At 28.6% G+C, this 23,586-nt stretch overlaps 10 protein-coding genes across 10 annotated transcripts; 5 read left to right on the top strand and 5 right to left on the bottom strand. All coding sequences in view use genetic code 12, as the record gives it.

Moving 5' to 3' along the window:
• Positions 1–359: 359 nt before the first annotated feature.
• KGF54_005341 (ribose phosphate diphosphokinase subunit) lies at positions 360–1,334 on the top strand (the record flags this gene model as incomplete). Its single annotated transcript, XM_051766129.1, has 1 exon — positions 360–1,334. One exon carries the CDS (start codon positions 360–362, stop codon positions 1,332–1,334), a length of 975 nt encoding a protein of 324 aa, XP_051617549.1.
• An 85-nt stretch (positions 1,335–1,419) lies between these two features.
• KGF54_005340 (autophagy protein) lies at positions 1,420–5,019 on the bottom strand (the record flags this gene model as incomplete). Its single annotated transcript, XM_051766128.1, has 1 exon — positions 1,420–5,019. The coding sequence occupies one exon, from the start codon at positions 5,017–5,019 to the stop codon at positions 1,420–1,422; it is 3,600 nt and encodes a 1,199-aa protein (XP_051617548.1).
• A 1,185-nt stretch (positions 5,020–6,204) lies between these two features.
• KGF54_005339 (DNA damage-responsive RNA polymerase-degradation factor) lies at positions 6,205–8,334 on the bottom strand (the record flags this gene model as incomplete). Its single annotated transcript, XM_051766127.1, has 1 exon — positions 6,205–8,334. One exon carries the CDS (start codon positions 8,332–8,334, stop codon positions 6,205–6,207), a length of 2,130 nt encoding a protein of 709 aa, XP_051617547.1.
• A 698-nt stretch (positions 8,335–9,032) lies between these two features.
• Positions 9,033–11,195, bottom strand: KGF54_005338 (putative tubulin tyrosine ligase; the record flags this gene model as incomplete). The annotated part of the gene is made up of 1 exon (XM_051766126.1): positions 9,033–11,195. The coding sequence occupies one exon, from the start codon at positions 11,193–11,195 to the stop codon at positions 9,033–9,035; it is 2,163 nt and encodes a 720-aa protein (XP_051617546.1).
• A 224-nt stretch (positions 11,196–11,419) lies between these two features.
• Positions 11,420–11,755, top strand: TIM12 (Tim12p; the record flags this gene model as incomplete). Its single annotated transcript, XM_051766124.1, has 1 exon — positions 11,420–11,755. One exon carries the CDS (start codon positions 11,420–11,422, stop codon positions 11,753–11,755), a length of 336 nt encoding a protein of 111 aa, XP_051617545.1.
• A 159-nt stretch (positions 11,756–11,914) lies between these two features.
• FBA1 (fructose-bisphosphate aldolase) lies at positions 11,915–12,994 on the bottom strand (the record flags this gene model as incomplete). Its single annotated transcript, XM_051766123.1, has 1 exon — positions 11,915–12,994. One exon carries the CDS (start codon positions 12,992–12,994, stop codon positions 11,915–11,917), a length of 1,080 nt encoding a protein of 359 aa, XP_051617544.1.
• A 1,125-nt stretch (positions 12,995–14,119) lies between these two features.
• KGF54_005335 (peptide alpha-N-acetyltransferase) lies at positions 14,120–14,755 on the top strand (the record flags this gene model as incomplete). The annotated part of the gene is made up of 1 exon (XM_051766122.1): positions 14,120–14,755. One exon carries the CDS (start codon positions 14,120–14,122, stop codon positions 14,753–14,755), a length of 636 nt encoding a protein of 211 aa, XP_051617543.1.
• Positions 14,756–15,469: 714 nt separating this feature from the next.
• Positions 15,470–16,249, top strand: POL30 (proliferating cell nuclear antigen; the record flags this gene model as incomplete). Its single annotated transcript, XM_051766121.1, has 1 exon — positions 15,470–16,249. One exon carries the CDS (start codon positions 15,470–15,472, stop codon positions 16,247–16,249), a length of 780 nt encoding a protein of 259 aa, XP_051617542.1.
• A 145-nt stretch (positions 16,250–16,394) lies between these two features.
• Positions 16,395–17,633, bottom strand: KGF54_005333 (uncharacterized protein; the record flags this gene model as incomplete). The annotated part of the gene is made up of 1 exon (XM_051766120.1): positions 16,395–17,633. One exon carries the CDS (start codon positions 17,631–17,633, stop codon positions 16,395–16,397), a length of 1,239 nt encoding a protein of 412 aa, XP_051617541.1.
• A 1,800-nt stretch (positions 17,634–19,433) lies between these two features.
• Positions 19,434–23,586, top strand: KGF54_005332 (uncharacterized protein; the record flags this gene model as incomplete). The annotated part of the gene is made up of 1 exon (XM_051766119.1): positions 19,434–23,586. A coding segment is annotated over one exon (4,153 nt), but the record flags the coding sequence as incomplete, so codon positions are not given.

Below are 23,586 nucleotides of genomic sequence, written 5' to 3'. Positions count from 1 at the left end.
AAAAAACTATCATTTCAATTCTACTACAAATATTTCACGTTTTCAAAAATAACAATAATAATCATAATTCAAATATTCAATTCTTTAGATCTTTATAATTTTTAATATAGTAATAATAATAATAAATAAATAATACCCATTGTAGTAACAAAATGTCTTTTGTGAATTTCAAATTTGCTTCTCTTGCAACTTTGAAGTATTTCTTGCAAGTTTTTACTGATATCTCTCCTAAGCTAATTCAATTATGAAACGCATCGTTTTCCAAATTTTTAAAACACAAAATTGAAATAACCACTCCATCTTTCAACTAATTACAATTTGATCAGCTACATCTACATCAATCACAACTACAACAAACAATGCATGGAAGACAACCAAATGCGATAAAATTGATAGCAGGAAACTCACATATAGAACTTTGTGAAAAAATAGCGTCAAAATTAGGTATAAAGATTGCCAAAATAGGAGCATTTCAATATACAAATACTGAAACAGCAGTTGCAGTTGGAGAATCAGTAAGAGATGAAGATGTATATATAATACAAACAGGATGTGGAGAAGATAATATAAATGATTTTTTAATGGAACTATTATTTATTATAAATGCTTGTAGAATTGCAAGTGCAAGAAGAATTACTGCTGTTATTCCAAATTTTCCATATGCAAGACAAGATAAAAAAGATAAATCTAGAGCTCCAATAACTGCAAAATTAATAGCTAATCTATTACAAGTAGCTGGCTGTAATCATATAATAACAATGGATTTACATGCATCACAAATTCAAGGATTTTTCAGAGTACCAGTTGATAATTTATATGCTGAACCGAGTGTTTTAAGATATATACGAGAACATTATAATAAAGAAGAAATAATAATGGTAAGTCCCGATGCTGGTGGTGCAAAAAGAGTAGCATCATTAGCTGATAAATTGGATATTCAATTTGCTTTAATCCACAAAGAAAGACAAAAAGCTAATGAAATTTCAAGAATGGTTTTAGTGGGGGATGTTGATAATAAAATATGTATACTAGTTGATGATATGGCAGATACTTGTGGTACATTATGTAAAGCAGCAGATGTATTACTAGATAATGGTGCTAAAAAAGTTGTTTGTATAATTACACATGCTATATTATCAGGTAATGCAATTGAAAAAATTAATAATTCAAGAATCGATAAAATTATATGTACAAATTCTTTACCTATACAAGAAAAATTAAAATTATGTGATAGATTAGAAATGATCGATATTGCTCCAACTTTAGCTGAAGCTATTAGAAGATTACATAATGGTGAAAGTGTTAGTTATTTATTTAATAATGTACCAGAATAAATGATGAGAAATAACCCTTAACCTTAACAGATTATATACAAAAGAATATTTATTTACTAATTAAATTACTTAATTTTGATTTGTACTATTTTTCTTCGATTGCATCAACTAAATACCAGGTAATTCCAATACTCAATTGAAACGGATTTAAATCTTGAGAATTAAAATTCTCTTCAGTGACTTTATTTTCAGCAATTTCACGAACTCTTCCAATAAACCATTCTTTTCCATTAAGTTTCAAATCTTCAATTAAATTTGTTGTGTCTTTCAAAAAATAATGAGGAGCACCGACATTAAAAGCAGCCCATGGTTGTAATCTTGTTTCTATTTCAATAACATCTGTATTGTTGTTATTCTCTTTATTATTTACAGTTTTGGGTCTATCAATTCTTGTTGGTAAGAATAATAATAAATCGTTTTCTTTAAATGAATGAATTGAAATTTTGTTCTTATTTCTTGATGTCATTTTTTTTATTTCTTGATCTTTTAATTTATTATCTTTTGTTTGTCTTTTAGCAAATGCTTCAACATCTTTAAACCTTTTGGAAATTGCATTTATGAAAAATTTATAATTTGTTGAATTTTCATCGGCTAACTGAATGTTTTCTTTAAAGTCGATAGATTTTATAAAAATTTCAAAACTTGATAAACTATTAGACTCAAATTTGAATAATTTGTTAAAAATTTCAAATAATTTTTCTGATTGATCCTTGTATTTATCAACATGCTCAATTCCTTCTTCTGATGATGCACTATCTGGTAGTAATGATTTCATTTCTGGTATTTCATTAACCCAAGTTAATTTGTCTTCAATCTCACTAATAACTTTTGAAGCTGGAGCATCTGCTGACACCATTGAAACATCGTCATCTTGATTAGCCGGTTTTTTGGATTTTAAACCTTTAACTCTTTTAATTTTGAAAATATTATCTTCTTCAACCAATAATAGTCCCATCGACTCCAAAATATAACATGAATCTGAAAAGCCATCAAACAATTTTTGAACCAATAATTTGATATCATTCATTAAATTAAGAATTACATTATTCAAATCATTTATCAATAAATCATGTTTAGTTTGTTTAACTTGAGTTAATTCCATTAAGTTTTCATAATCTTCACTAACTCCTTCCAATTTCTGCTTGAGTTCTTTGATTTCATTATTGAGGTTATTTCTCTCTTGAGAAAATTCTGATTCTTTGGATGACATATTGGATAACAAATCATTCTTCATCTTAGTAGCATCATTTAGTTCACTTCTTATAACAGTCAATGTCTCACTGAGACTTGATAATTCACTTGAATGATTATTTTGTAATTCCTCAAACGTTTTGACTCTACTGTTTAATTCTTGAATTGTTTGATCTTTACCTTCAAGTTTATTTCGTAAACTTTCAAATTCTTTATGCTCCAATTTATTTTCGACTTTGAATAATCTAAATTCTTCTTCTGTCAAACTGATTTTGGAGTTCAACTCCGAAACTTCTTGTGAATGCTCCAATTGCATTGTTTCAATTTGTTGTTTTAATTGTGCGATTATTAAATCCTTGGATTGATGTTGTTTGAGTAAACTATCATTTTGAGTAACCAAATCAGTATTAGTTCTTTTCAATTTAATATTATCAAGATGTTTGTCAATACTTGACGAATCGAGTGTTTGTGATTGATTGCCTTGTTGATTTAAAGATGTTATACTTTCTCTTGATGAAGTTCTTTTGTGCAACAATTTCGTAGGATCCAGCCTTACGATTGATGCTGATGAAGGTTGTGAAGTTGGTTGTGGTGGTTGCGATGCTACTTGTTTTGAGTCTATCAACATACTCATTCTATTTTCACCATAGGAACCATTTCTAATTACAGGCCAATTAGTAATATTTTTGTATTGTTGCTGATGTAATAAACTTTCGAGTTTTCTTATTCTTGATTTTAAACCCTTAATTACATTTAAATCAACATCTAAATCTTCTCCTCCTTTTTCAATACTGCCCAGTTCTTCTACTTTACTGTCATTCATTACAGTAAGAGTTCCCAACGAAGAAACAACTTTAGTAACTCTTTTCATATTATTTGTAGACTTCTTCAAATCCTGAAAATTCTTATGTAGTAATTCAGGGAAAGATTTTGAAACACTAGTGGAAGATTCCAATAATGAAATATAATTTAAAATATCATCTCTTTCAATATCAATGCCTTTTAGGATTAAGAAATTGTTATTTTTCGAATCGGTTTTACTAACTAAACTTATGTCAACATTTGGTAAAGTTCCAATAAAATTATCTTTCTGAATATAATTTAAAAATACTCCAAACTTTTTATTCCAAATTTCCCTAAATGCTCTTTCATGATTACTTATATTTGAAATTTGCTCACCAATATTATTAACTAAACCTTTTGTATAAAAGTCGTACCATTCAAATTGTCTTCTTTTTTCAATTAATTCAAAACCAAATAGTAATGGTAAATCTATTGTCAATGATAAAAAATCTTCTGACTTTTTAATTTCTGCTATTGTTTTAAAATTGATATCATTTGGTATATTATCTCCTGAATCTTCGGTCAATTTTCTTAGATCTGTTTTCAAATTGACCGTTTTCATTTGCAAAGTGGCTATAGTGTTGAATATTTGGGGACTTTCTTGAGTGATTTTATCTCTGAATGAATTTAAATTGGAGTAATACTTGAATAATTTATCTGCATTTTCTTTAATTTCATTAGCTATAGTAGATTTGTGGGTTTCAAATGCCTGTTTCAATTTAGTTGATACTTGAGTTTGAGAATTGAAATCATCAGATACCTTTTGGAACAAATCTCGTAGCTTTTTCATTAACTCCTTGATATCAATATTTTTAAATTGTGATATAGATGAATTTCTTGAAGTCTCAATTAAATTATCAACGGCTAGTCTATCATCATTAATTTCCTTTGATATTTTTTTTAAGTCGGTAAATTTATTTAATACTAATGGTAAGTTCTTCGTTACATATGCTGCTGATTTTGATAATTCTTCATAATTTAAAAGATTAACTAATTTAATTTTTTTATCTTTGATCTTTATATCAGGAAGCTGTTGTAAATTCTTGAAACCATTACTCCAAGATTTATGCAAAGTTTTATAGTGAATTAATTTAATATAGTTGTAATGGTTATTGAAATTTTTTTCAGCTTCATTTGTAAAATTTGAAGCAAATTGAAATAATGTATTCAATGATTTAAAAATTGTATTGATTTGCGGTATTAAATTTAAGCATCTTTTCTCCAAAATGTTACAGTCTCTATTCAAATTTGATGCCCATGCTTGATATAATTTAATTTGAATGGGTATACTCAGATCAGCTATTTTCCAATTACCATTTATAGGTGAATTTTTAGGTTGTTGTATTTCATTATTTTGTTCGTTATTTGTAAAAGATTGAATAATATATGAATTTAGTAGATTTTGATCAACATCACTAACAAATAATCTTTTATCATACAAAAATATTTCATTTAATTCATTTATTAAAGTATAATTAATTTTAATTCCAAAAGAACTTAATAAAAATATATTATCAATATTATCAATTGTAAAAGATTGCAGTAAATATATTTTAAATTCATTTAAATTTTGAAATCTAACTGGTTTAGGAATTTTAATTGATCCACCACCATGAGCATTATATACAATCAAATATGATATATCTGACATACCCAAGTTACAAACCCCGTACTTTTTATACTTTTAAACTGTAATTTTTTAATAATTAGTTGAATCTTTGTACTTTTGAGTAATAATAGTCGTTAAACTTTGAACAATTAATTTGAATAAATGATATGAATAATTATAAGGATACCTGGAAATTCTTTTATCAGTTGTTATAACTAAATATTAATCTATCAATATGTTGTAAATATAACTTGTATTATATTAACTTAACTGATAATGGCAAATGATACAATCATTGATCAAAGATTGTTCTCTAATCATAAAAGACTTTTATAATATATAACTAATAAAAGTTATTTGGTTGTAAAGTAATATTGGTTGTAAAAGTATAATTAAGTATGTTATAATATTAGTATATATTATTATAAGTGCGATAAATTTAATACTTAACTAAATAAATTTATTTATTAATATTACACTAAATATATTTTATGACAGACAAATTTATTATTTATTTTATTTATTAATTTACAACTACTATTACTACCACTGTAAAGAATTGAGCTTCATGATTTCAAATTAGAGACTATTCATGATGAAAAAGATACTGTTTCAAATGAATCAAAGTAAAGCTAGTGGTACTGAGATAGTAAACATGAGCCACTTTTAATTGCATATAATTTCACTGTCTGTTTTCTAATTTGCCTTCGTAATAAATGGAGTAACGGTAAATTAATTAACAATTTATGCATAATTTGCCTGAACTTGATGTTTCAAATTTTTTCTTACATTGAACTCTTTTGAGGAGAATGAAACGTACGAAGTTATAAAAGCTTATTCTTCAATAGAATGTATAAATTAATATTAAAATATTTAGGTTGATTGTGAAAAGTAACCCCTAAAATTATTATTACTCTTGAAGTAGTTAATAGTCTTGTGACGTACAAGAAAATAGATCGGAGTTTCGGCCTCTATAGAGTTGAATTCAAATATGGTACTTGAATTTTTAAAAAATTAGCCATAGGTATAACAGAAATAAAGAACCTAACAAGATGACTAATACACTTTGCTTATGTAAATTAACTTTAATAAAATTTACTTACTATTTAGATAAAATTATAAAACAATTTAAACAATGTCAAATAAAGAATTTATGATTATTATTGATCTCTTTTTTTATCTCTCACTCTCACTCTTTATATTTGTAACCTGGTCAATTGCAACTTCTTAATACCATCCACCACGGTATTGAGTTGAATCTTGATATCCATATTGTGGATATTGTTGATAACCAGCATATTGTGGCATTGGTTGTTGTTGACCTTGTTGACCTTGTTGTTGTTGAAGATTTGGTTGTTGTTGTTGACCTTGTTGTCCTTGTTGTCCTTGTTGTTGTTGATGATGTTGTTGTTGTTGTTGAGATTGTTGAGTATTTTCTTCACCTGAATTTGAACCACTTTGTTGACTTGGTTGTTGAGGTTGAGGTGGTAATGAATAACCTGGATATCTATTTGAATATTGATTTGGATTATAATATTGTTGCTGAGCAGCTCCAAATCCATTGTTTGATATTGATGATTGTTGATTTGATGATTGAGGATTTGATTGTTGAGATGAACTTTGTTGAGATTGTTGACCAACTGAACCTGCACTTCCAGCTCCAGTATTAAATCCGGTATTACCTAATCCACTTGCAGCATTGAAATAAGGATTATTATAATAATAATTATAATATGGATAACCAAATGGTTGAGGAATTTGTTGTTGTTGTTGTTGAGCTAATGCAGCAGCCTGTTGTTGTAAAATAGATTGACCAACAACTGGTGATTGAGTGGAATCAGAAGAACCTCCATTAACTGCTTGTTGAGCAAAATTATTATAACCACTTGAACCTGATGGAGTAGTAGCAGAGTGATTTGCTGCTGGTGAAGCAATTCCAAAAGCTTGTTGATTATAAGCATTATAATCGAAACCTGGGTAACCAGCAAATTGAGCACCTGGTTGAGCAGCTTGTTGAGGATATTGTTGTTGTTGAAATTGATTGTAATAATCATATTGTTGTTGTTGTTGGGTTTGTTGAGTTTGTTGTTGTTGTGGGATTTGAGATTGTTGTTGTTTAGCATATTGAGCTTGTTGTTGTGGTTGTTGATATCCAGTTTGTTGGAATCTTTGTGATTGTTGATCGTACAATCCATAGTTTTGTTGTGGCTGCTGTTGTTGTTGTTGTTGTTCTGGTAATTTTTGCTCATTTGATTCTACTTGTGTTGATTCTGGGATTTCTTCTTCTCCTATAGATAATGATCCAAATGAAATACCAACAGAGTTAACTTGTTGTTGAGAATTTGGTAATACAACTTGAGGAGCTGAGTTGATTGTAGCTTGAGTTTGATCTAAAGTTAGTTGTTGTGTTTGTTGTGTTTGTGGTTGCTGTTGTTCTTGTACTTCTGGTTGGGATTCTTGAGTTGATGATTCTTCGTAAGATTGTTGTGGTTCCTCTGGTTGTTGAAGTTCTTGTTCTGAATCTTCTTTTGGAGCTTCTTGAGTTTCTACTGATGCTTGTGGTTGAGTTGGTGGTTGTGATTTGGCTACTGGTTTAGGTTTTGGTTTAGATTTTGGAGTTATGGCTGAAGCCCATGATCCTTGTTTTAATTCTGGTATTGAAGCTTCTTTTAATACTGGTTTAGTTTTTTCTACTGATGCTGAATCTTTTTGACCATCTGAATCTGAGTGTTCTGTTGAAGGTGTTTCTTCTGAAGTTTCAGTTGGTTCTATATCATTAGATGTGGTAGTAGTAGCTTCTTCACTTGACTTATCTAATTGTTGTGATTGACTTTGTTGTTTTTTAATTGAAGGTTTATCAGTACCCAATGCTGAAGCCCAAGATCCAGTTGAATCACCATTTGATTTTGATTCCCCATGAGATTGTGAATTAGTAGCAGATTTTTCATTATTTCTAATTGGTTTTTTTGATGGATTTTGTTTAGTTCTTGGAGCTCGAGTTGAAGGTTTAGATTTATTTGGGAATTTTTTATCATTAGTTTGATGATGTGAACTTGTTGAAGTTGAAGAATTATTATTAACGATGGTACTATTATTATTAGTATCTACTTCTTCTTTAACTTCTTTCTTTTTATTTTTTTCCTTCTTAATAGGTTCCCATTTTGATACTTTATTATTAACAATCAAATCAATTACAATTTCTAAAGAATGATCATTTTCTCCTAATAATGAATTCAATTCATCAGATTCCCAATCAGGAAACAATTCAACTAAATTAGATAATTCCGTTGATGTGCTATTATTATTACTATTAAACCTTTTCAGTTGATTTTTAAAGGTCTTTCGATGCGTAGACATTATGGATTTAATATGATTTTATGATATATATGAAATATTGAACAAATATATTTATGAATACTTTTATTAATTGTATAATAATATATAAATTGTTCTTATAATTTATCCTTGACTAATATTGATTGCAAGGTCTTCTTTATTTTTAATATTTTAAATTTATTAATTTCAGTTTGATTGATTCTAATTAATCAATTAATTTCAATTTAAAACTAATATAAATTTTTTCAAGTTGTTGGTCAATGGGTATGCCTTCTGTAAAAAAAAAAAAATTTTTCTTTCTTTTTTTTTCTTTTGTATATTGTACAATACTATATTTAATAGTAGAGTAAGTAGTACAATTTATATCAATAATAAATATTTCACTCTTCTAAATTAAAATTCGACAACGACTGAAATTGAGAGAGAGAAAAAAATGACCTCACTCCATTTTTTTTTTTAATTTTGATCTTTAACACTAACTAACACCAGATATTATTTATTTACTGTAATTATTAAGATCAAAATCAAGATAATAATTATATTATAAAAAAGATTTTGGGATACTATTATATATATAGTTAATCGAATAATATCGGATAAATTATTAACCATTCTATCTAACAACTCACTCTTTGTCTCAAAACAAAACTTCTAAATATTCTCTATTAATTCATTAAGTATAAATTTCTATAAATCGTATGGTATTGAATCAAAAAAAGTTAAAGAACTTGTACCAAGTTTTTATCATATTCTGCTACTTCTTTATTAGTAATCATTGGATCAATAATTTCATTAACAACCAATATGAATAAATTATAAATTAAATCTTTTAAATCATCACCAGTTTGTTTAAAATCAGGATATGAATTAACTTCTAATAAATAAACTTTATTCGATGAATCAACAATAAAATCAATTCCAAATATTTCTATAGCATTCGATAAAGGTTGAAAATTAAATTTATCAATTGTTTGTGCTGCTTTGAATAATTCTTTTGTAATTTCTTTAATTTGATTAAAAATTTTTAATTTATTATCCTCTGTTATATCTTGTAAATTCCAAAATGGTACAACTAAAGGATCTTTATCTTCTTGTAAGCATGTATTTGTTAAATGTCCATTTAATTCAATTGGTTTCTTTTTATCATCATGTGGATTTTCATATTTTAAATCTGCAAATAATGTTAAAATATTTTTATATATAAATACTTTTAAATCTCCTTGACACACAACATATGTACGTAAATGGAATTTTTTATTATCATAATTTGTTAATAGTAAAGGATTGGAAATATATTCTTGAATAATAAAATGTCTTAAATGTGATAATATTAGTCCATTGTGCTTTTTCGTTTCTACTATTTTCTTCTCATCTTTCAACTCATCGTCTTCTTCATCCTCTTCTCCATCTTCATCGTCATCATCATTATCAAAAGCATCAAATATGGCTTGTAATTGATCAGTTGTCCTGAAAATACTAATACCTTGACCTTTATCACTCATACTAGGTTTAACAATCCATACTTTATCACCTTTCTCTATAGCTTCTCTTAATTCATAGGATTCATCTAAAGAATCATCTAAGAACTCAGCATAATCAATCTCTAATTGATAATTTTCAGGTACTGCCTTTGATAACACGGAGTTTGGATTTTTTGTTATATAATGATGTATTGTATTTGATAAATAATGTTTTCTTATAAGTGCTTTACGATAAATATAAGATGGTATAAAATAATTCTTGTCATTATTGGAAATTTTGTCGAGATCTAAATCTTCATATTCACCATAATGAAAAATTTTATTATTTGACGGTATCTCATCAGCGTTTGATGTAATATTATAATTCAATTTCTTGAATGGCTCCACCAAGGGTTCGTATAAGTAAGAATCTTTAGGTATTGTTATTAAAAATGTATTGGCATCACTGTGGCTTACACTATTATTCTTTACCTCTTCTTCATCATCATCATTATCTAATTTAATTTCACCCACTATTGAATCTATTGTTTTATAAGTAGCTTTTAAAGGAGTAACACTAACACCTTCATTCAACAATACTCTTGAATCAGTATGAGCATGGTCATTCAACCCATCTTTCCAAACTTTCTTAAAATCAGGAGCCCAATTAAATTGTAATTGACCTTTATCATTTGGCTCCTGAGTTGGTTCATAAATTGATCCCCATTTATTTTGTAAAATTGGTGCATATTCAACTTTTGTTTTACCTAATTTTAAAGAATCAACCAATGGAATATTAATTGAATATAAATCAATTTCTGAATTTGTTTGTAATTCTTTGTAAAGTTTTTTAATTAATCTTACTGAAATTTTAGCTGCTTCTTTTAAAATTTTGAAATCATGATCTAATGAATGGAAAGCATAACTTAATGCAATTGATTTAACTCCATGAGTAACAGCTTCCATTGCAGCTCCGACTGTTCCACTTGATAAAATATAAATATTACTTGAATTTTTACCAAAATTTGGTCCACTTATTACCAAGTCGATTGGTTTGTTTTTGGAATGTCTATATAAATGATGAATACCAAGATCTGCACATGCTGCTGGTGTACTATTGATCAAACACCATTCTTTATATTCAGGATTTGAATTGAATTTAGATTGTGGATGATTGAAAGGACCTTCATATTTATTGATGTTGGAATTTGGTAAGTCTGTTGAGTATTTTGTATAAATATAAGTTGCAACTAATGGTTTACCAGGGTTAAATGATTTTCCCTTCCAAGAATTTTGAACCTCTGGAATAACTATCGAAATATCCCAATCTGTTTCAGTTATTATTTCATCAACAAAATATTTCATATAAGGACAAGTGTTGTCATTGATTGGACCATCGTCATTAGTTAATAGTACATGCATTTTAGAATGTTTTATGTCATATGATGATGATAATAAATTGGAATAAATCAATAAAACTAGTTTCACATAATTGTAATAATTATAATTAATTTGGGGGAAAAAGGAAAAAAAAAATATCGTATTTTACAACCAAAAGTGAAAAAACAAGATCAGTAACCAACTTACAACCATAAAGCTTTATAAAAGTCACCCCATTTTGTCATCATTACTCATATCCACCAACCATGTCACTATTTTTAGGTCAAGCATCTCAATATTCACAAGTAAGAGTAGATCCAGAGAAGATCAAACTAGCTGATATTCAATTTCAAGCAATGTCATATACATTTAATAAACTTTTAGTGAGATGTGAACAAAAATGTTTAGTTCATGAATATGGTGAAGGAGAATTATCAAAGGGAGAACTGGAATGTATTGATAGATGTGTTACAAAATATGTTAAAGCTAATTTAATAATTGGTGAACACTTTCAAAAACAAAGAATTGATGCTTTTAATACAATGCCTGAGTATATTAAAATAAAAGAAATAATAGGGAGTGGTGATAGTGGGAAGATATAGTAATTCATTAATTAAAATCATGTAAATAGAAGTTGAAGACTATTAGAAATAATATATGATTGATGAATTCTTAAATAAATTATTTTATTTTAATTTATTAACACGTAGCTAGACACTATCTATAACAAATTGTAATAATCAGTTAAATTATTATACTATTTATAATTGATTTTTGGTGTGGAAAATATCTAAAGCTTCTGAAATTCTCTTTGACATAGTTTTTTCACCTTCTCTAACCCAAACTCTTGGATCAAAGTATTTTTTATTTGGTTTATCTTCACCTTCTGGGTTACCAACTGGTGTTTTTAAGTAATCAGCTTTATTTAAAACGTAATCTCTAATACCTTCTAAGTAAGCATATTGACAGTCAGTATCTAAATTGACTTTAACAACACCATTTTTAATAGCGGTATCAAAATCTTGTTGTGATGAACCTGAACCACCATGGAAAACTAAATATAAGGGATGTGCGGCTTCGGTAGCTAATTGTTTTTTAGCGTATTGTTGATGATCACCTAAAATTTCTGGTTTTAATTGAACATTACCTGGTTTATAAACACCATGAACATTACCAAAAGCAGCAGCAATTGAGAAATTTGGTGAAATTTTTGATAATGATTCATAAACTTTGAAAACAGTTTCTGGTAAAGTATATAATGATTCTTTTTGAACGTGTTCATTGTTAACACCATCTTCTTCACCACCAGTAATACCAATTTCCATTTCTAACCATTGGTTCATTTTTGACATTCTTTCAAAATATTTAGCACAGGTACCAATATTGTCTTCATCAGATTCTTCTGATAAATCTAACATATGTGATGAAAATAATGGAGTACCAGTTTCTTTATACCATTTTTCATCAGCTTCTAACATACCATCAAACCATGGTAATAATTTATGAGCACAATGATCAGTATGTAAAACAACTGGAATACCATATGCTGGAGCAATAGCTCTAATGTAATGAGCAGCAGCAATTGAACCAGCAATTGAAGCTTCTTGGTTTTTATTATCAACACCTTTACCTGCAAAATAAGCAGCACCACCTTGTGAAGTTTGTAAAATAATTGGAGCTTTACCATCTCTTGCAGCTTCTAAAGCAGCAACAACAGTTGATGATGAAGTAACATTGATAGCTGGAATTGCAAATCCTTTTTCTTGAGCATAATCGAATAAATCTTTGACATCATCACCGTAGATAACACCTGATTTTTTTAAAACTGCTGGAGGAGCCATTGTAAATTTATTGTAGTTTGTAATAATTTAATTTATAAAATTGATGAAAATTGAATAAATGAAAAGATCAATTGATTTTGTTAAAATAAAGAAAAATGAAAAGTAAATATAAATTGAAATAATTTTTTCTTCTTTTTATAAAATTGTTGAAACTTCAAAATTCTGAAAAGTGGAACAATCAAAAAAAAATAATTACAGTTTGAAACTTAAAGTTACAAATTTTAAATTTGCCAGGTTTAATTTAATGCAAAGAAAGCTTAAATTAAAGACATTCGACTCAATGGGCTTATGTACGATTACATGATGATTAATTGTTTACCGTCTATACTACTATTTCACCTGTTTTATCATTCCAATATAATTGCTCCCTCAATTTCTTTTGCACCTATTTTGAAAAATTATCCAAATCCATTTGGTAGTTTAAAATTTTTTACAAAGGTCCGTTTTGAATAATTTTCGATTTTGTGTATGGATATCTTTCACCCGTTCTCTTTTTGCTTCGAGATTCAAGTGAAACAAAATAGTAATAATCTTACATCATACTGAGCAATTACATCTCGATTAATTATACTTAGTCACAAACAATCGATTCAAGAGAGAACTGATTGAGAAAGCCTTTTTTCGAGTTTAATTTAAACCAGACGACTGAATCTCAATTGCCTACCCCTCGTGTTTTATGTACGTTTTATTTAATTTGTGGGTCAGTATAATTTAAATTCAGAACATGCTTATACAATTTTACAATAATGTAAACAAATTTCCGTCGACCACCGGGTCTTTCTCCGTTTGTCCTAACCTGCATGAAACATTTAGCTGAATCTTATATGCACTCTTACAGTATAAGACGAATTAAGACAACCAAAAGTTTTACAACATCTGTTTGGCAGATCATATACCTAGACACTTCAAAACTATTTAGCTGGTTTGTAAATTTTCCTATACGATGAAGGAGCGATTGTAAGTTTGTAAACCAATTTTGTTAATATTGTTGACTCAATTGTCTAAATTGAAGTCTTATTAGTAGTAGGAAAAAAATCATTTTAGTGTGAAAACCCATTCTCTATCAATTCTATCATGCAAGGTAAACATCAATGATCAATTAATCTAACAAATGCACAGTAATTAATGAGTTCGAAGATAGACACAATAGATGGATTTTCGTACTATCGATTCAACATCAAGGAGCAAGAAGAGTTTAATCAAATATCAAATTTAATTTCATCACATTTATCTGAACCATACTCAATTTATGTTTATTGGTATTTTTTAAATAATTGGCCAGAATATTGTTTTACAATTAAAGAAGATTTGGAGTCAAATAACAGTGGAAAAGATGATATTAATGACAACGCAAAGATAACGCATCAGAAGATAATTGGTGTAATAATTTCAAAATTGGAACCACATAGGCAAGTAAGAAATAGAGGATATATTGGGATGTTGGTTATTGATCCAAAATATAGAAAAAAAGGATTAGCTAAAAATTTAGTCAAAATAACTATAAACAAAATGATTGATGAGAAAGTTGATGAAATAATGTTAGAAACTGAAGTTTTAAATGCAGGTGCTTTAAAATTATATGAAAGTTTTGGATTTTTGAGAACTAAAAGATTATATAGATATTATTTAAACACTCATGATGCTTTTAGATTGGTATTACCATTAAGTGATAAATCACATACAAGGATTGCATTTTTACCAATTATTGTTGATGAAAATTTAAATAATCCTAAACAAGATAATCTAGCTATCAATGTATAATGAATTTTTAATGAAATTTGATGAAAGTGTAAAACTAACTTTAAGTTTTTAATTGTTTCTCTTAGTAAACTTCTGAAAGACTGAGGTGATAATTATGTCTAGGGTAGAAATTCATGTTAAATTTGTCATCTTTACAATTTGTAAACTTTTTGCAACATATCTTGCTCGAAAATTGAGCTTAGATTTCTCAGATTATTGAGATCTCATTTACTCATGAATATCAGCTCAAACTTTCTGAAACAAGCTTCAAGGTGAAGATGAGTCTTTTTTAACATATTTTAATTCGAAATATTGAATTCTGCAACTATTCTAATACGACTATATGTGATCTTTACTGATTAGTTCGGATTTAGAAACAGCATCATATATCACATCTTAACATCAATAATTAAGAAACTTATTATTAGAATTCATTGTCACGTAAAGCAAGATCAAGACATGACAATATTATTTAAATAAACACGTTAAAATTAATAATATAGACGCGTTTTTTTCACTAATTAATTACTTACATACAAATTATTATTTTTGAGACTAGTATAAAATTTATCACCTCTTTTCAACTTAAGATTTTCAATTCAAATTAACAATAACTTATCAATTATAGTCTTTTGGTAAATCAATCATCAAGTTCAGAAGACAAAAGACTTTTAAGCTATATCATTGCAACAAATTTTCAATTAATTACAACAAACTAAATCATATAATTTCGAAATGTTAGAAGGTAAATTTGATGAATCAACATTATTAAAAAAAATAGTTGAATCAATCAAAGATTGTGTCAAATTATGTAATTTCAATTGTACAGAACATGGAATTACAGTTCAAGCAGTTGATGATTCAAGAGTTTTATTAGTTTCATTATTAGTTGGGCAAACTGCATTTAGTGAATATAGATGTGATAGAGACGTTACCTTGGGAATTGATTTAGAAAGTTTTTCAAAAATTATAAAATGTGGTAATAATGAAGATTATTTAACTTTATTAGCAGAAGATAGTCCAGATTCTGTAATGACAATTTTTGAAGATAAGAAAAAGGAAAGAGTAAGTGAATATAGTTTAAAATTAATGAATATTGATTCTGAATTTTTAAAAATTGATGATATGGATTATGATTCAGTTATTACAATGCCAAGTTCAGAATTTGCTAAAATCGTTAGAGATTTAAAAAATTTAAGTGAATCATTAAATATTATTGTTACAAAAGATTCTGTTAAATTTACAAGTGAAGGTGAAACTGGAACTGGTAGTGTTGTTTTAAAACCTTATAATGATATGGATAAACCAGATGAAAGTGTTACTGTTAATTTAGATAATCCAGTTGATTTAACCTTTGGTTTGAAATATTTAAGTGATATCATAAAAGCTTCAAGTTTATCAAACACGATAACTGTTAAGTTAGCTGACAAAACTCCTGCATTATTTGAATTTAAATTAGATGTTGGTGGTTATTTAAGATTTTATTTAGCTCCAAAATTCGATGAAGATGAATAAATTTAATTAAATCAAAGTATATAATGTTTAGTTTCTTTTTATTTAAATTAATGTTAATAATGTATTGAGAGATGAGTCTTCACGTACTGGTTTATGGTTGAGTTATATATTACATCTATATTTCTTAAGGTCAATCAAAAGCCGTTTAAGTTTTTTTATCGTGCATTTCTTTACCCCATTTCAATAAGTCATTTTTTAAGCGATCAGCTCTAACTATTCCATTTCTTAAATGCGTTAAATTTTCAATATATTCATGTTGTCTTTGAATACTAACTTGTAGATAATTGATTAATTCTTCTTTTACACCAGATTCATCTTTTGATTCTAGCAGTTCTTGAAACGTTTCATATCTTTTGATAGCAGTTGGTAATGCAAAAAATGGATCTGCGTTATTTTCGTCTTCATCTTCATATTCTCCAAGTGTAATACTTTTCTCTGTTAAATCTTCAGCCTGCTCACCTTTATCTTCGTTATTTGTATCATCACCATTTAGTATTTCGGTTTGTTTATTTTCATCTTTGTCACCATTTACCTCGTCTGCCTTAATCTCCCCATTCTTGACTTCTTCTGTTTCATTTGCATTATCAGTTTCTCCTACATTTGATTTTTCTGCTTCTGTAGTTATGTCTGCTACTTCTGCCACCACATCTTCTTTTGCATCATCTTTTACATCCCCTACGCTTTCTTGTAATTTTCTTTTCTTTCTTCTATTTTCATCTAAACCATGATCATATTCTTTCAACCCCAAATTTTCTTCCAATAAGTAAAACCAATCTTCTCCATCTAAAACTTGTAATAATCTATTTAACCAATTCAAATTATTTTGTTCAAATTCAATTAAATCAATTAATTCCATTGCTAATTTATTTAAAATTTCCAGTTTATAAGTTTTTGAAATAGCTGGATGAGTAACTAATTCAGATGGATGATTTAGTGGTGATAATAATTCTATAATTTTGGATTGTTTCAATGGATGAATCTTATTATTGTGAGTTTCATCATCTGAGTAATTTTCATCTGACCAATCTAATATTTGTTCGTATTCTTCATCTTTTGGTTCATTTTTCTTAGAATCTCCATAAAAATCTTTCCATTTTCTCTTGGTTCTTAGATTATTTTTTTCAATTAAATCATTTGTTAAAACATTATATTTTTTACCATCATATTCTATAACTTTACTACTTAATGAATCTAAATTTGGTATTTGATTCGTTAATTTTAGTCCTCTATTATATGATGGTAACAAATCCTTTAGTATTACTCCCGCTTCATTACTCTTTTCTTTATCACTTAATGCTTTTGTAGTTGATAATGACGATTGATTTCTAGTATTCAATGCATCTTTAAATTGTGAAATTATTTGTAAAGATTTTGTATCGAGCATGATTGATTATAATTGATGGAAAGTGAAGATTGTGATACTTGGACCTGACTGTTATATTTTATTTGATAGAACAATGATAAAGAATGTAACAAATTTTATTAAATTTTTTAAATTATAATAATATCAAACAAATAGAATTAAAATAACAATTAAAATTAAAGGGTAAATGAATCTTTATTTTATTCAACTAAGGATACTTAAATTTCTTTTCAGACTTTCAGACTTTATGCAAAAGATTATACAAAATATATTATTGTAGAATTATATGATTTTATGATAAAATTGATTAGAATTGAAATTAATGATTTAATTGTGAAATAATTGTAATTATCATTTATGATAATTTGAGTAAATTCGATAATGAAATAATATCATTTTTTTTTTCTCTTACATTTTAATATTAATTAAATATTAAATATTAATATTCAATGTTAAATATATTCATTTATGAGCATGTAAGAAGGTATCAAAATATTTAGTTCAGATCCAAATTAAATCATTCTAATGAAATCAATAACACAATAATTAATTTCACATATCAAAGAGTTCAAAATTAAAATCAAAATTGTCGCTCACTGAATTTAATTTGACAAGCATTTAGTTGAATAGATGATGCTTAAATAGATAATCTAAGAGGAAATAATTATAATATTATATTTTTTTCAATAGAAGTTTGAAATCTGGTATATTGCTGATGGCTAAGACATTTAATGAAGATCAACATATATTGACAAAGATTCTTATTCTGTTATTCCGATTGGTATATAGAAGCTGCGATATAGGTTCAATATCAATAGCATCTTGGCTCCGTTAGGGTTTTCGACTAGATCTTATCATCTTCCAATGTCTTATAAACTTTCAACCGCCTTTTGGCAGTAAGACAGGAATAGTAACGTCATCAATTCAAGTTGTTACGAGCCTCAGATATTTTGCTAATTTATTATATAAAATACGTTACATTAAATTGCATGACAGCTATCGTCTCCATTTTTGGTATAACGATGTTCCAGTATGAAAGCTCTTCAAAAAAACTGCAGTTAATAAATCTACTATCCAAATTCTAAGACCTTCTGGTTTAATATCAGAGACTCTGTGGTATCTTCAAAATGTGTTTTTACTAATTAGGAATAAAATAGCAATACAAACTAAATGGCTGCCTCCATTTATTGGAAATTTCATGATCTTATCTATTAGTTGTCAACAAAAATAGGAACCTCATTTGATTTTTGTCTTTCACTTTTTGTCATGTCACTTGGTTTGCAAAAACTACATTACGTATGAAGTACCTTCTTCGGAGTCAGTTTTGTTGTATATTCTGACACCAGACTTCAAAAAGACGCCAAGCTAATGCTTCAAATTTTGGTGAGGGGTGATAGTTAATTTGGCTGATTTGCCACTGATTTCAAATTACGAATAGTAAGTATAGTGATATCATCATATTCGACCGTGATTGTTACCAAGATTGGGATATTGGTTTTGGAATCTGAGTTGATGAAAGATCTTTCGTCAAGTATTAGAACAATTACGAGATCCAAAGTCATGCAAAATTATGCAAGTTTGAGGAAACTTTTTTGCAGCCAAGAGCTTGATTTGAAAAAACAAATTTAAGATAATAAATCTTGTCCTGCCATTAACGCTGGTATGATAATTTGACTTGTCTTGGAGAATGATTTATTTAAATAAAAGAGCTTGATACCATCTCGGCAAATCCGACGACCATTCAAAGCAATTTTCAACACTTTATTCAACAATTTAAAAATCAATTATAATCTAATTAGCATCAACCATTTCAAAGCAAAGATGCGATTATTCATATTTTGGATATTAGCTATCTATATTGGGCTAGTTCTGTCTGATTATGTCTTTGATGGTGAATATTATTTTGAAGATACTTTTCCCATTATTGATGATTTAGCGATCATGGAAGAAGGAACAGTTATTACATTTTACAATGTCTATGAAATTTTTGTAAGCATAGGTTTAATTGTTTACCCAAATGCTTATGTTACTATAACTAACTATGAACCATTTGCTGGACATTTTATTGGAGATGGTCGACCGGGTTCGGTTTGGCAAGTTGATGGTACAATCATAGTAGAGGCAAGAAATCAAGCTTTAATTAATTATTATGGATCCAACGTGGAGATATTTGATAATAATGGTTTGACATCTCTTTATGCTGACGGGCAGTCAGACTTTTTACATGTTAAAAATAATAATCTTATGTTTATCAACTCGCAAGTATTTCAAATCGAAAAAGGTTTACCAGGTCTTGCTGTATTTGAAATGGGGTCAACTGGTGCTGCACAAAATCTTGGAACCATTTGTTTGAAAAACACGGAATTTTTAAATAATATGAGACTTGAAGGTCCTGGTTGTTTGGTGGTTGACAATTCTTTGGTAAAAAGTTTAAATACTAATTTAAATGATCAAGAGCATACTCTTTATATGACTAATGGTGCTAAATTATTTGAAAATGCAATCGTTTCAGGAACAAGATGGCTTATTTTTGGATTTGAAAGAGGTATGGTTATTTCAATAAGTGATACTATTGCCGAGGATTGGAGTTATACGCTGGCTAGTGGTGTTTTAAGAATTACTGCTGTAAGTTCCAGAAACATTCATAGTTATACAATTGGTACAGGTTACAATGCAGCTTTATTCAGAATTGTTGACGTGAATGGAAGAGCTGGTAGTGGAATAACTTATGACGGAGATGCACCAGTACAAGTTATTCCACAACATTGTCTAGATTGTTCATTTAAAGAATCCGATATTGAATATGAAAGAGTTGTTGATGTAGATCCTGACCAAACTACTACTTATGTAACAACATATGCGTCGCAAGATGCTACAGGTATACCTTATTTAATTACTGCTTTAGTGTTACAATCCACTGATGTCGAGGCTTCAATGGCTACTGAGCTGTATACAGGAGTGACTGGTTTGGAAACTATTAATGACAGAGTAACCATTGATGGGAATGAAATATACGATGTTCAAATTCTTAGATATGGGTTTGAAGATGGAAGTACTTATGATTTTACATCAACTTCTTATCAGGAGATTACTTCATATACCACTACTGTTCCTGAAGGTACTGCTGTTGTAATGGTAACATCGGATAGTATAAATTGGTGGTATACAACTACAGATATTTTCTCATCATATACCAGTACAATCACATTAAATGACGAAAACAATCAAGCTACTCGTATAGTATATGTATCAACAGATTCTGAGGGAGATTGGACTAAATCTACATCCACACATACTCCACGATCACAAACTGGGTTTACAACATATACTACCACTGTTAATGATGAAGAAGTTACAATTACTGGATTATTTGAAAAATCGACCAATGAAGCCGGTAATTGGGCTAGTGCTACATTTGTAGAAGTGATTGAAACTACCACATTCACCCAAAGAATTGTTACCGAAATTGAAGATACAATACAAACCAAAGATGCAGAAATAGTTGGATATAATTATGAAGGTTTTGGAATGTATTACTTAACATCAATATTAGCAGATCCAACAGAGGCCAGGTATACAACAACAGCTGAAGATGGAGCATATACAGGAATAGTTAGAGTCACTTCAGATGAAGAAAATTGGTGGTATACTACTACGGATACATTGTCATCTTATACAAGTACATTCACAAATGATTACAGTTTCAGTCAAGTAACGTATATTGCTTATGCATCAACCGATGAAGGAGGAGATTGGGTGTCTTCTACTGCAACACATACACCAGAATCACAAACAAGTTTAACAACATATACGACAATTGTTATTGAAGATCAATTTACAGTTACTGCATTAATTGAAAAATTCACTGATGATCAAGGAGGATGGGTAACTACTACGTATACAACATTTTTTGAAAGTACTACATATACAGAACGTATTGTTGGATTAATTGATGGAGCTACACAAACCAAAGACGTGGAAGTCGTTGGATACAATTATGATGGTTATGGAGTTTATTATTTCTCATCTATATTAGATGATCCGACTGAGACTAGATATACAGTGACTGAAGCAGAATTTACAGGAATAGTTAGAGTAACTTCGGATGAAGAAAATTGGTGGTACACTACAACCGATATATTATCATCATACACAAGCACTGTTACCATTAATGATGATTTTGAACAAGCAACTCACATTGTATATGCATCAGTCAATGAAGATGGAGAATGGATTACATCTACTTCAACGCATACTCCAGAATCCCAAACTAGATTAACAACATACACTACAAGTGTTGATGATGAAGAAGTTACAATGACTGGATTATTCGAGAAATCAACTAATGAAGCAGGTAACTGGGCTAGTGCTACATTTGCAGAAGTAATTGAAACTACAACATTTACTGAGAGAATAGTCACTGAAATAGAAGGAACAATGCAAACCAAAGATGCGGAAGTTATAGGATATAATTATAATGGATTTGGAATGTACTACTTAACATCAATATTGGCAGATCCAACTGAAGACAGATTTACAGTGACTGAAGCAGAATTTACAGGAATCGTGAGAGTAACTTCAGATGAAGCAAATTGGTGGTATACTACAACAGATATATTATCATCATACACTAGCGCTTTTACTATTAATGACGATTTTGAACAAGCTACTCATATAGTATATGCATTCAATGAAGACGGAGAATGGATCACATCTACTTCAACACATATTCCAGAATCACAAACTAGATTAACAACATATACTACTAGTATTGATGATGAAGAAGTCACAATCACAGGATTATTCGAGAAATCAACTAATGAAGCAGGTAATTGGGTTAGTGCTACATTTGCAGAAGTAATTGAAACTACAACATTCACTGAAAGAATAGTAACAGAAATTAATGGTGTTTCACAAACCAAAGATGCCGAAGTTATAGGATACAATTATAATGGATTTGGAATGTACTACTTAACATCAATATTAGCAGACCCAACAGAAGCTAGATTCACGGTGACTGAAGCTGATTATACAGGAATAGTTAGAGTAACATCAGATGAAGAAAATTGGTGGTATACTACAACAGATATATTATCATCTTACACAAGTACTTATACTATCAATGATGATTTTGAACAAGCTACCCACATTGTATATGCATCAATTAATGAAGATGGAGAATGGATCACATCTACTTCAACACATACTCCAGAATCACAAACTAGATTAACAACATATACTACTAGTATTGATGATGAAGAAGTCACAATCACAGGATTATTCGAGAAATCAACTAATGAAGCAGGTAATTGGGTTAGTGCTACATTTGCAGAAGTAATTGAAACTACAACATTCACTGAAAGAATAGTAACAGAAATTAATGGTGTTTCACAAACCAAAGATGCCGAAGTTATAGGATACAATTATAATGGATTTGGAATGTACTACTTAACATTAATATTAGCAGACCCAACAGAAGCTAGATTCACGGTGACTGAAGCTGATTATACAGGAATAGTTAGAGTAACATCAGATGAAGAAAATTGGTGGTATACTACAACAGATATATTATCATCATACACTAGCACTTTTACTATTAATGACGATTTTGAACAAGCAACTCATATTGTATATGCATCAGTTAATGAAGATGGAGAATGGATCACGTCTACTTCAACACACATTCCAGAATCACAAACTAGATTAACTACATACACTACTAATGTTGATGAAGAAGAAGTCACAATGACTGGATTATTCGAGAAATCAACTAATGAAGCAGGTAATTGGGTTAGTGCTACATTCGCAGAAGTAATTGAAACCTTAACATTTACTGAGAGAATAGTTACTGAAATTGATGGTGTTTTACAAACTAAAGATGCCGAAGTAATTGGATACAACTACAATGGATTTGGAATGTACTACTTAACATCAATATTGGCAGATCCAACTGAAGACAGACATACAGTAACAG

The sequence above is a fragment of the Candida jiufengensis genome, assembly GCF_024610255.1.
Source record: "Candida jiufengensis strain CBS 10846 chromosome Unknown scaffold12, whole genome shotgun sequence".
Lineage (NCBI taxonomy): Eukaryota > Fungi > Ascomycota > Pichiomycetes > Serinales > Debaryomycetaceae > Lodderomyces > Lodderomyces jiufengensis.
The sequence above is the reverse complement of the archived record's forward strand: the minus strand, read 5'-3'. Positions and strand labels throughout refer to the sequence as shown.